Source organism: Taeniopygia guttata, chromosome 5 (assembly GCF_048771995.1).
Source record: "Taeniopygia guttata chromosome 5, bTaeGut7.mat, whole genome shotgun sequence".
Classification (NCBI taxonomy): domain Eukaryota; kingdom Metazoa; phylum Chordata; class Aves; order Passeriformes; family Estrildidae; genus Taeniopygia; species Taeniopygia guttata.
The window spans coordinates 29,302,723-29,315,211 of NC_133030.1; the positions used below are offsets into that span (position 1 = coordinate 29,302,723).

Sequence of the window (12,489 nt, forward strand, 5' to 3'; positions counted from 1 at the left end):
TAATGCAGAGCATATATTAGTGAAAATATTCCTCTATATAACTTTGTACATTGAGATTTTTATTACACAAGAAATAGTGCTATGGCTTCTTTTCTTTTTTCCCGTAATTAACAGGATTTTTGTTCTAATTTTCTTCAGAACATTTTTGTAAGTTGACTTCAATCTACATCTACCTTTTACCTTTTCAGAAATTCAGTTCTTAAAAACCATTTACTAAGCATAAAGAGCAACATCATTAACACACAAATGGTGCCCAAAGCTTCAATAAAGCAGTGAAGACATGATGACAACCAGCAGCCTGTAACATAAAGAGCAAGAAGTACTGGCCATATCTACGTAAAAGATGTCTTGACTGTTTGCTTAGGTCTATAATAAACCACCTTTTTTGAAGTATGTATCACACAGCAACATGAGACCCACACCATAAAGTTTCCCTTTCTAGAGGTTGAGTATCTGCCAAACAGTACAGCCAGCTCTTCAAGATACAAAACCAGATGCACGCAACTAGATCAGTTTCAGGGCATATAAATATTAAATTCTGTACTTTAGACTTCTTTTAGAAATTTATGTTAACACTGCAGGAATTTGCATCCGTAAAATACTAGGGTAAGTTTCAAGTGCAGTGTATCTTTACGTAAGAAAAGGCATGCTACCATTCCTTACAGCATGACCAAGATACAGCCTACATGGAAAACTGATAGCTTATCAACCATTTACCAGCTCTTCTCCTTTCCCATACTGACAGACACCACTATAACACTCTTGCAAAATGAACTGTGAGGTGCCAAAGTGCCTTCAAATAAAAGCTTAATTATCTACGAGAAGTTACTTTATTTCCTTTTTTTTTAAATATACATATACAAGATATTTTATTTCAAAAGCACAAGAACATTATACAAGTTCCAAATTTACATTTTTGCAATTTAAGATACCAGTATGTGCATTATCAAATAACTTCTGTCAGCTTGTATGGAACAGAAATAAGTGGCATAAGCATCTTGCAGTCACTAAATACAGATTATACTCACAGTGAACAAAACTGCATAGTAATTTATGAAATGAAAGATGACCACGCTAGTCAGTGAATTACAGGGGAGTCCATTTGCTAAATTAGTATGTGCAAACGTACAGAAAGAGTCAACTTTCCTCTCCCACTTCTTTAGCTATGAAGAGATTTCCAGAGCTTTAATGGAGCTCACCTGCTCTTACCAGCTCCTGTCCTTGTATACTACAGTTCAGACAGAAAACAAAGTGATCTCACTGCATATTGGATAATGGAAATTTTTTATCAGTGAAGTGCAAGATAACTGAAAGTTTTTGATAACTGAATATGTACATATCAGAGGGAAACAGTAAGAGAATACAGGTTTGGTATCAAGGAGGCATTTGCCAGTCTTAATTCAATCTTTTTGTTTGTATGCAGTGTTTTGATGATATAAAAATCACCAGTGCATGCAAGTTTTCATGACAACTGGTCTAAACTCAGTATGTGTTTCAAACATGTTTTAGAGAAGATTAACAGAATTAATGTTTGTCTACTAAGAGTTTAATATTCAGGTTTAGAATCTGACAGAATCAAAATAAGGAGAATGGTCTTAATTTCAAGAAAGAGAATACCTGGAAAATATACCAAAGCCAACTTTCTATATCACTGGGGAGGGATTACAGCAAAAGTTTTTAAAAAGTATTTGAAATCAGAACAATGTTTGAGATCATTGGTATTCCATCTTTAGATTAGTTATGGTGCTGTTCAGTGCACTCATATATACTTAAAAACATTTTTAAAAACCCCAGAAGAATGGTACTTAAATCTAAATTATTAATTGTGATTCTACTATCTCTCATGTAAATGTCGGAAAAGGAAAAAACCCAATAAAGAAATCATACGAAAACACTCAGACATCAATTTGAAAACCTCCCCTTGAAAGCCTGATTAAAATGGCACAAAAGAATCCAAATAGCAAAAGGGCACGGAAGTGGAGGGGAGTGACAAATCCGAACTTTCTCAGGAGATGCCATTTCCATGTGAAAGAGTTTTTACCCATCACATTACAAATTCCCTCATGTATATTATGGCTGAAATTCAGAAAAAAGAACAAGAAACATGTAGAACTGAAGTACAATCACATACCATTCAGAAAGAGTTCAATCACAATGTGCTATTAACTACTGAAGGGCAAAGAGACAGACTCAGCCACCTTTTCTTCGCTTTTCTGCTCTACTTGGCATTGAACCACTGAACGTGCCTCACAAAACACACCATTTCATTTATGCAGCCTCCAAAACACACTCCAAACAACAGTGACAGAGGATGATGAGTGGAAAATTCCTCATATATGGGCAAACTTATTTCTGATTCTAAAACTTGCTGGTTTTGGGCCTTGATTTAATTCCAGTGATAGTTTGAAGGCTGTTTACTTCACTGAGGTCTCTGGCTCTTGTACAGCTTACAGAGCTACACTACAACTGCATACCTGAAGTATTTTCACTTTGATTCTTGGGGAAGGTCTCAGAAGACAAACTGTAAAACAAGTAAGACTAACCACAACCTAGGCAAATGGTGAAGCCCTAGACCTCTTACGATACACATTAATGGAGGATAAATTAATTAGATAAAGTGCAGTTCTGGCAATGCAAAAAGTACAGACTTATTTTTTTTATGCAACAAGCAGGATGGTAATCCCCCCATGCACTTTCTATTTCACACTTCTCATTTAAAGAATTCATCAATGGAAACTCTTCATTAAACCCCAAGGTATATCTGTATGCAAGCTTTTTCTGTAAAACTTATTTTTTATTGTACCTGTTGCTGCAGGTGACTAAAGACCTGGCACCAATTCCACTCCAGTATGATCTTGATCTATTTAAAGCTTCACTAAGCTTGGGAAAAGAACCCAGGAAGAAAGTAAAGGAGGCTTTTCCTTGGCAACACCATTTAGATATGTTCTCAAGGCATGGAAGGGACAAATGTAGTGTGTGCTCTGAAAAACAGCATTTGGGAACTGTCCTCATGAAAACACATAAAACAATTCAAACTTCTGAAAAAAAATGGAAATATTTCTGGTTCAGTAATAATTACAGAATGTGATTTTCCTTTTTTTCTCTCCAAAAAAAAAAAGAGGAAAATATATGAGTTTCTGTTTCAATGCATCAGTGACACATCCAACCTAGAGAATTCATCAATTAATTGTCTGAACTACAGAAACCACTTGAGTAGATTTTTTACTTCCACAGTACTTTCCTTTTTCAAAGCACTGCCACAGGTCAGAGCTTTCACTAAAATCAAGAGACTCAGAGCAGTTGCCAGTTGAATCCAAAGAAGATCTGATTTGTTTCTTGGCTCCTGGCAATCTCCTCTACAATGCAGTGCTGCTGCCACAGCAGATGCAGCTTCCGGTAACGCTCCTGACATAAGTGCAGGGGATTGCCTCTTCTTCAGAGAGAAAAGAGAATAGCCAGTTAGCATATCAGAACATCAACTGATAACCTGTCCAATTAATGGGCTAACATTAACTCTAGACTAACTTAGTACTAATTAAATTCCAAACAAGTCTATTGGAAATGTAAAAATATCTCTATGTGTGACAAGCAATGACTGCCATTTCTATGATGACAATTCAGAAATGGCAGGTCTCACATGCTTCTGATGAAATGCATACAAAGCATTCTTGAGAAAATCAAGAAAGTTTAACATTCCTGACTGGAAACTTCCATCAGTTCCCCAGGCCAAGACACACATTACATACAGTGCTGTACACACTAGACAGAATAATGTGTTGTCCCATGAGTATAAGAAGGAAAGAGATAAAAATGGAAAGGTAGGAAGTCAAGCATTTACTTACTTTAGACCTGGATCTGTTTCTCCATATTCATCCAAGTAGGGTGCAGGATATAAGCAACCCCTGGTTTTACCTTCAATGAGGACAACTTTGCATTCCCTGATTCTTAAAGAAAAGAATAGCTACATTTAAAATACAACTCCAAGCAGGCTCTTCCCTATCTGGTGAGCTATAATTTATGTCAAAGCAATGTTTCTTTATCTCAGACAAAAACAATCAAATGCTTTGACAATGTTATGAATTCTGGCTACTTACTTGAGAAACATGCAGACTCCAGCTCCACACTGAAGAGCATGAGAAGTACAAGCTCCCAACTCTTCTCCATTCACCATCTCCTGACAGCAAGTATTCTGGGAACACAACATTGCCCCACAGAATAAACACAATACTGGGTGTTTTTGTTCATCGTCAGAAGACCGTGGGCATCTAAAAGAAGTGTAACCAGCATGTCACAATAGAAATCAAAACTTTAAAAAGAAATGTTAACTAAGGTTAATGTTCCTTAAGAAAACCCCAAAAAGACTTATCCAACCAATTAAAAACCCCAAATCACAATCAAAGAAAAACCTAAGACATATCACAATTATATAACATATCCGCCTCCTTGTGTTGTATTTTCACACTGCTTGAAATTATTTATCTGTTAGATATCTGCTTTGAGTAGGAGGTGGAGCAAGATGATCAACAGAAGTCCTCAATTGACCTAAATTATCCTATGATTCACTCTTCTTGGCATAAAACAGTGCCATCATCTGGGCTTGTTGTGTTCAGTGCAAAAATAATTTTCAGGCTTATGGCCAAAGCAAATGCACATTCCGCAGGAGAAAAATGACCAGTAGACTAAGCTATAAAAATTTTATATGCTGTCTAATCAAACACAAGTTACTTCATTTAGCAAGCTGTTGTGCTTCACATTTAAAATTAATAGGTGCTACTGTTGGCCAGTATAACCATAACAATGCCTTCACTACAAAATAATTTATGTATTCTTTCACGACCAGTTACAGTAACTGCAAGTATATAAAATTCACTAAAAGTGACAAAACACCTAAGAAAACAACTAAATATGCCACATCTTACCTAAAATGAGAGGCTTGATTCAGAAGGCAACTGTAGTCTTCAGGAAGCTCTATTAAATGATTTCTTTTCCTAGGATACCTGGGTAATTGGAATAGAAGTATTATGAGAATAATAAAGATCAAAGTAAACAATGAAATAAACAACCACAAATCCCTGCTAAGCTTTTGGTCATTTCTGCAAAAGTCCACAATTCTAGGGCAGTTCTTCAGTCCTGGAATCCCAAATGAGAAGCTCCACATGGGAGCTTCAACATTTCTATATTCCAACAAAGGTGTTGCACTTAAATTTCACATATCACCTACATGTATGAAGACATTTCCTATTTCAGTTAGCTTTTGTTCTTTCCTAGAGCAGGACAGATTACTAGCCTAACAATGTTGCACAATCTCAATAAAGAATCACTGTATGAAGAGTAATAAATGAGACATTTAAAGACAAAAATACTTCTAGCAGTAGAGCAGAAGGAATAAAACATGACAACTCTGACTTGCCCACAATAACATTTCATTCTTTCAAGCATATTAAGTCAAAACCAGAAGAAAACAACAACAATAAGCTCACCTTATTGCAATGCTTTTCCCTTTCAAACAACTTAACACCACTGGATCAGCACACCACCTATTCAAACAAACATTTGAAGATGACAAGATTTGTTAAAAATACACATTTAGGTTCATTCAATGAAATTAGTAATAAGCAAACATAAAACTCTAATAAAAAATATTGATAGTTCTACCTAAAACTTTGCAAGGAAAAAGAGGGATGCTTTTTTATAGTTTTCTTCAGGAGAATGCTTTGCTTACAGGAGGAAAAAACACTTAAAAAATATCATCATACACATAAAAACACAAGATTTACACAGAGTTTAAAAATGCAAGCAGTCTTCAGACATACTCAGTTTCTCAACGTGGGCTACAATACACAGTACCATTTGAAAACATGTGCTAGAAGATACAGCATAAATAAATATTGTGCATGGTAACAGAAAAACATTTGCTGCTTTTATTAAATAATCATCACCTAATGGCTATTTTACAATGGTTTATTACATGATTGCTTAGAATGGCCAAACGTGTCTATCAAACCAATGGCAGGTATTGGCCAGCTACTGAAGAGAGGAACTGGTATGTTTAAGATGTCTTTTAAATTATTTCTACCAAAAAAAAAAAAAAAAAAAAAAAAAAAGGAATAGGGAGAAAGAACCGCAGCAGATGGTCAATCTAGTATGCTTCATTTAACACATTTCTCAACAATCATCAAATTCAGTCTTCTGAAATAAGATTCTGTGAAAAAACATATGGGAACCTGCATGATGATTTGGCAACTGTTACTATTATGTTAAATAAGCAGCCTCCTACTTGAAACCTCTTTTTCTGTAGCACAGTAACTATTTGCTAATCCTGCTTCTAGTGATCTTTCCCAATGTTCACATGAATCATCTTCTGTGCTCTCTTAGAAACACTTCTATGTCTTAAAGCAAATATGTAAAAACAAGTAAGACAAACTTATTTAATAGTTTACTTGTAAAAACTAATCAATTTATAAGTAATAATATATATACTACAAATGGAATTGATCATACAAAAACTTTATATAGCGAACTGTTTATGTCAGCTATATGGACTGTTGGAAATCAACAGTTCAAAATGTCCCTAAATTGAAGAAATCTAGACAACAAAGATTAAAACAACTAGAGGTCAAAAAACCCCACCAAACAACAATGCAGTACAAGCTAATGTGAGTCAGAGAATTCTGCTGAGAACCAGGAATAATCATCATTGCCCCCAGGTGCTCAAATGGTCACGTTAAATACACATTCTCCAACACAATATAGCTGGTTTAGTCTTAACTGGGGATGGGGGATGGTGTGTCTGTTTATTTAATTTGAGGTTTTGAATGCAGAATTTAACCAATTCTTTCTTTACTGCTAAAGAAAGAACTTTTTCTTTACTGCTACTTTCACAAACTGAAAGAGGCAAAATTTAGGTGAGAAATCAGGAAGAAATTTTTTCCTTTGAGGATGCTAAGATACTGGAACAGGTTTCCCAGGGACATTGTGGATGCCGTAACCCTGGAAGTGTTCAAGGCCAGGCTGAATAAGGCTTGGAGGAGCCTGGTTTAGTGGAAGGTGTCCCTGCCCATGGCAGGGGGGGTTGGATCCAGATGATATTTAAGGTCCCTTCCAACCCTCTAACATTCTATGATTCCATGACTGCAGATGGCAATGAACATAATGCTCAAATTGTACCTTTTAACCATTAAGCCAATTTCAACATCCACCAGTCTATTTTGCAAATGCTGAGAAGAAATAATACAAAGCCTCACCCTGCCAGCTACATGATTTTCCGTATTCTCATTTTATAGCTCGTGTAATCAGCACTTTTGCTGTAGACAGATTAAAAATAAAAAAATGAATACTGAGTGGCATATCAAACAAGCAACTGTTTAAAATAATTTGTCTGAATGGTTTCATATAGGTCTGCAAGCACTAGTCCCTTAAACTATAACTATTTAATATTGGAATTATCATAAAAGACAGTGCTTTATGTTTCTGAAGTGCTTTAAGAGACTCAGTGTACCTGTACAAAATGTTTAGAACTTCAGTATGAATTTGAGCTCAGTCATTCATTAACAGTTTTGATCTAGAATTCCCACATAGCTACCACAACAAAAGAACATGGCCTGTCCAGTCCCAGTGAGTACCTTTGAAGCAGTGGATTTACTGTGTCCCGGTATTCATGGAAGAGCAGGAACAGATTTGTAGGCAGGGAGAGGTAACTACAAAGTGCCTTGAATTGCCCTTCTTCAGAAACTGCAAAAGAAAACACGAATGAGTGTTTAAGTGTTTCAGCACTGCTGAATAATTCACTCAAAACTAGAAATCTCCTGATCCTCTTTCCACTGAATAGTCTAGATCCTACAGTTTCATTATAGCTCCTACATAGTACAAATGGGTATTATTCTGTCAACTTAATCAGAGCTATAATAATTTAGATTAGCTGAGGATCTGTTTAAACAAATTTGATATATATTATTATGCATAAGTTACATAACAGAATTTCTTGCTTAAATTATTGCATAATACGTAACACAAGTGCAGTAGATTTCTGTACTTGCATTTTAGTTTTTCACTATCCTCATGACAGTCCTCAATGATATTAAATTTTGCTGTAATCGAGTTAGTGCTAACTAACAATTTTGCATAAAATTGGGCTAATTTTATCATTTGCTGAGTGGTCATTTATTGTTTCTGCTACAGAAAATTACACTGTTGGTTCAACTAGGAAGACTCTTCCCTGTAGAACCAAAGATCCAGCCCCTGGTACAGATAACAGCATATCCCAATGTGCAGAGATTTTGACTTGTATATTCTAACAAAATTCAAACTTAGTTCACAGCTTACATAAATAAATATTGTATTTTTGTTGTTATACATTATACTTCTTATGTTTTGTCTCAGTTATTAATAAAAATTATTGCCCTTCTTTCTAAATAGTTGATGATTCTGTTTTTCATTGCATTTTCACACATAAAATATTTCTTTTTGGGGCTAGTACCAATAATGCATTAAGATCCTTCAAGGAAGAGGCTTGAGTTTTAAAATGTGCTTTGTACCTATTTGGCTTTGTTTTCCTCAATCCCTGTATCTTTAGCATTTACCAACACTAGCACAAAAACACTGGGCTATTAAAATATATTTCAGGCAATTTCTCAGGTGATGCAACCTAAATTCCTGAAATTATCCTTAAACTACTGAATCCTTATCAACAAGTACTTACTATCAATACATTACTGACAATTCCCATATGTGCATGTACTCAGAAATACCCAGAAGTAATGCTCTTCTACACAGGTAAGGACAACTCAGCTTCACATGTCTGTCCCTCCCTTTACTTTCCGTGCCTTACTTTCATGTATTGACTATTGTTACATTATTGTGAACATGTAAAAATTCTTTCAAAACAAAGAAGGTCATGCATTTGTTTTCTCATATTTACCTTGTAGTAGCTCCTCAGGTGGAGAAACTCCCAGCAAATAATGAAAAAATAAAGCAGCACAACGAAGGTAAGGCATGATGCCTTTTTTAACACAATCCCAAACAAGCCAGCCTGGAATATCCTGACTAAAGCAACTGTAAAACACAAATGAGATAAAGTTGCAGTAGCTCATAGTGCAAACCATTCTAGCACTATCATATTTTGGCTAGCATTGGTAGAATGGTAGCTGTGTAGAAGCAACCCTCATGTACCCCAAATTCTGTGAAACACAGCCAACTTCCAACTTCCCCTTTTCACAAAGAATGAGTACCGAGTTTATGAACCAAACTTGTATTAAATCTTCCAAGTAGACAGGTGTACCTGTCAAAAAAGTCTGAAAAATAGGCACTAACACTCAAATAAGCAACAGTGTTCAGCTTTACACTTATCCCCCTTTTCTAGCAGGACCATTTATTTCTTTCTGGATTCCATTTATAACACAAGAGATCTAAACCAAAATAATCAAAGAAAAAAAAAAATACTGCAGCTGGATGGATATTTTTTCCACAATGGATATTTTTTCATCCTCAGGCTAATGATTCACTCTGCTGTCCACAAAACATAGCCACTTAAACTAAAAGCATTTCTTTCACCAGTTTCAGTGTTCAGGAACATGGGAAGAAAGCACAAGGCACTGTGCCGACTCCACATACAAAAGGAGTGATTTTTTTTCCTGTCTTCTGTGTTGTCCTAGTCAATCCTGTGGACTGCTGTCTTTTCAAGAAAATGTAACACTACAATGGAACTGTTACTTACCCACTGGTGTACTGGCAAACCTCTCTACAGAAAGACTGTGCAGATTGTGCCTCCTCACTATTGTCAGATGAGTGAGCAGTGGGGGATTCTGCATACAAGAAGAAGAATCCACTGTGAATGCACTACATCCTGACACACTTCTCTTTTACAAACACTAAAGCCTTTTTTTTATTATTCAATTGCATTGCGGAATTAATTCTGTAATGCAATTGCAATGTAATTCTTGTAATTCTGTAATGTAATTCTTTTATTTTCTAAATTCTTTTCTATTTGCTGTTTTCTGTCTTAAAAATGCTCTCCTAAGACTGAATGCTGTAAGGAAGCATCAGGATTACTCCCTCATTGCTTATCCTCAGTAAAGAACTGCTTCCTTCCCTTGAATTTTTATAGTTGTCACACATAGCTTAAGCTACAGAAATTTTTTTAAATGTCTAGATTTTTTAAAAAATTCCTATCAAGAAAAAACAAAGCACTAGCTAGAAAGTCTACAGGCAATTTTTAACTATGCTATAAAGTAGAGAGGAAAATTAAATTTTTTCCTATTTGTATTTCTGTATTTCAGATCTGGGTATTTACTAAGTTGAAGGGTAAAGAAAACTTTATTTCCCAAGTCCATATGAATTATCATTGTGCAGCTCAGTGATGCTAGCAGAAATTTGATTCTCCTACAAGGAGTGAAGAAGGGAAAGTTACCCCTCTGAAATGACTGACTAGAGTAAGTACTGATATATCAATAACTATTTTGTTTTCTTAGCCTAAGCACACAGAAGTGATATAATAAAATGCTCTGAACTTGATGTAATACTATTTCATTTTTACCAGAAAATAGTTATTACTACCTAGGCCTAAGTGTCACGTACTATGAGGATGTTTATATCTGGAAGATAGTAATGGTATCAATCCATTATTTTTGAGAAACTGTAGAAAAATGCCAGAAAAATGCAACACAAATAAACACAAAGATCTACCTGTTGCTGAAGAGATGATGATTTGCATTATGTGTGCCAGTGTTGTCAGATGGAAGAGGTAGAGGTGGTTATAGGCTGAACTAACTGATGAAGGTTGCAAGTCTACAGCATCTTCCCAGTACAAAGATGGAAAGGATAACACAGCTCCCACCTACAGTGTAAAGGAATAGGCAAATATTAAAGTGCCAAAAATTTGGTAATAGATACAGGGTAGCAATTATACTCTCACTATATATTTTTACTTTATTTCTGTAGTCTGAGTATGTTAATCTATCTTGCTAGTTCTAGCTCAAAGTGTAGCAAAAACTCACTGGAAAATATTAACCATTTGAGCACTAGGGCACGTATGAAAGACAGAGTTGAATGGTAATTGTCAGTCTAGAGGTATGCCATGACCAGTTTCTAAAAAGCTTCATTTCTGTTATTTGACACAAGACAAAGCACATCGAAAAAAGCGGGAAGTAAGACCAAGTGTTAGATAGAAAGATAGTCAGGGCAAGACAGATTTTATTTGGTGAGTTTGGTTTTGTTGGCTGTTTTATGCTTGCTTTGGATTTTTTTAAATGGCAGTAAACTCTATAGTACAAATTCATATTAAGAACAGAAAGAAGTGGCTAAGAAAAATACAGAAGGTAATGAGAGTCAGTGTGAAGGAATCAGAGTATGAGACACTGAGACAAAGGGAAAGTGAGGGAAAGAAACTGAGTGCATTTCTTAAGTTTATTTTTTTATGCTTAATAACAATGCAAGTGGTAAAAAGATTGAGATTTCAAGAATGGAATTTAATAAGAACAAGTCAGCAAAGATTTCAAAGTTAGCAGAATGAAAAGTAAACACAGCAGTCATAAGTAATCATTTGATTGTTGCTCATATTATTATCACTCGACTCGTGCAAGTGAACAGATACTACTAACAGAGTACACAAAACTTTATGCTCAGAAGAAAGTATTAATATGAAGAATAAAATGAACCTGCTTACCAAAATGTGGAACATATCTACTTCTAAGAGTGATGGAGTGTCCTCTCCTTTAAAGTTTGGTAGGAGAACTACAAAATAAAGGTACCAGTCAAACATTTAGCATGTATTTTCTTCTTTTGGATTGAACTGCAGTACCAGAATCTGATTTTAGAGCCTCTATAATTTCTGTGTTTTCATCAAAAAAAGGTCTAGATCTCTAAAGTAAGGATCTATTTAATTAACTGCTTACCACTGATTTGATTGTGCATTTTCAGCTATTTCCACAATTGTCAACTGCCCAAACAATTGACAATTTTAATTAATATATCTTCAAAATTCTGAGACATAAATCTTTATTTCTCCAGCTCTAATATATCACACACCGTGTTAAGAGTGAAGGTCCTTAGGCACCTCAACACTAGATGCCTCACAACGTTGCCCAATATAAAAGCCGAAGAACCACACCTAAGAGTTTTATCTAATAGAAAGCAAATCAAAGAGTGGGATTCACAAAGGCCACCTACTAACCCAATCAATAGGAAGCATGGGGGAAGCTATATACCTCAAACTAGCTCATCCTTGAAAGTACTGAAAGTCACAGAATTATAGAACAGTTTGCAATGAAAGGGAGCTTAAAGATCATCCAGTTGCATCTCCCCTGCCAAAGGCAGGAATGTGACTCACTACATCAGGCTGCTCAGAGCTCCCTCTAATCTGACCTTTAACACTTCCAGGGATGGGGCAACCACTTCTTTGAGCAGCCTGTTTCAGTGCCTACCATCCCTACAGTACAGAACTTCTGTCTAATAGCTAATCTAAACCTATTTTTTTCTGTTTAAAACCATTCCACT

The 12,489-nt window shown here is 35.5% G+C and overlaps 1 protein-coding gene across 4 annotated transcripts in view; it reads right to left on the reverse strand.

Annotated features, from left to right (window-relative positions):
- Nucleotides 1-811: 811 nt before the first annotated feature.
- Nucleotides 812-12,489, reverse strand: part of UBR1 (ubiquitin protein ligase E3 component n-recognin 1) — a 57,090-nt gene continuing 45,412 nt past the window's right edge. For all 4 annotated transcript variants that reach the window (XM_030275491.4, XM_030275489.4, XM_030275490.4 and 1 more), the window contains exons 38-47: nucleotides 11,660-11,727; nucleotides 10,681-10,831; nucleotides 9,713-9,800; nucleotides 8,918-9,051; nucleotides 7,623-7,731; nucleotides 5,481-5,537; nucleotides 4,920-4,997; nucleotides 4,095-4,265; nucleotides 3,843-3,944; nucleotides 812-3,433 (exon numbers count right to left, since the gene is read on the reverse strand). In XM_030275491.4, the coding sequence (XP_030131351.4) occupies nucleotides 3,292-3,433; nucleotides 3,843-3,944; nucleotides 4,095-4,265; nucleotides 4,920-4,997; nucleotides 5,481-5,537; nucleotides 7,623-7,731; nucleotides 8,918-9,051; nucleotides 9,713-9,800; nucleotides 10,681-10,831; nucleotides 11,660-11,727 (1,100 nt within the window). In that variant the 3' untranslated portion in view covers nucleotides 812-3,291. The remainder of the gene's footprint in view (nucleotides 3,434-3,842; nucleotides 3,945-4,094; nucleotides 4,266-4,919; nucleotides 4,998-5,480; nucleotides 5,538-7,622; nucleotides 7,732-8,917; nucleotides 9,052-9,712; nucleotides 9,801-10,680; nucleotides 10,832-11,659; nucleotides 11,728-12,489) is intronic.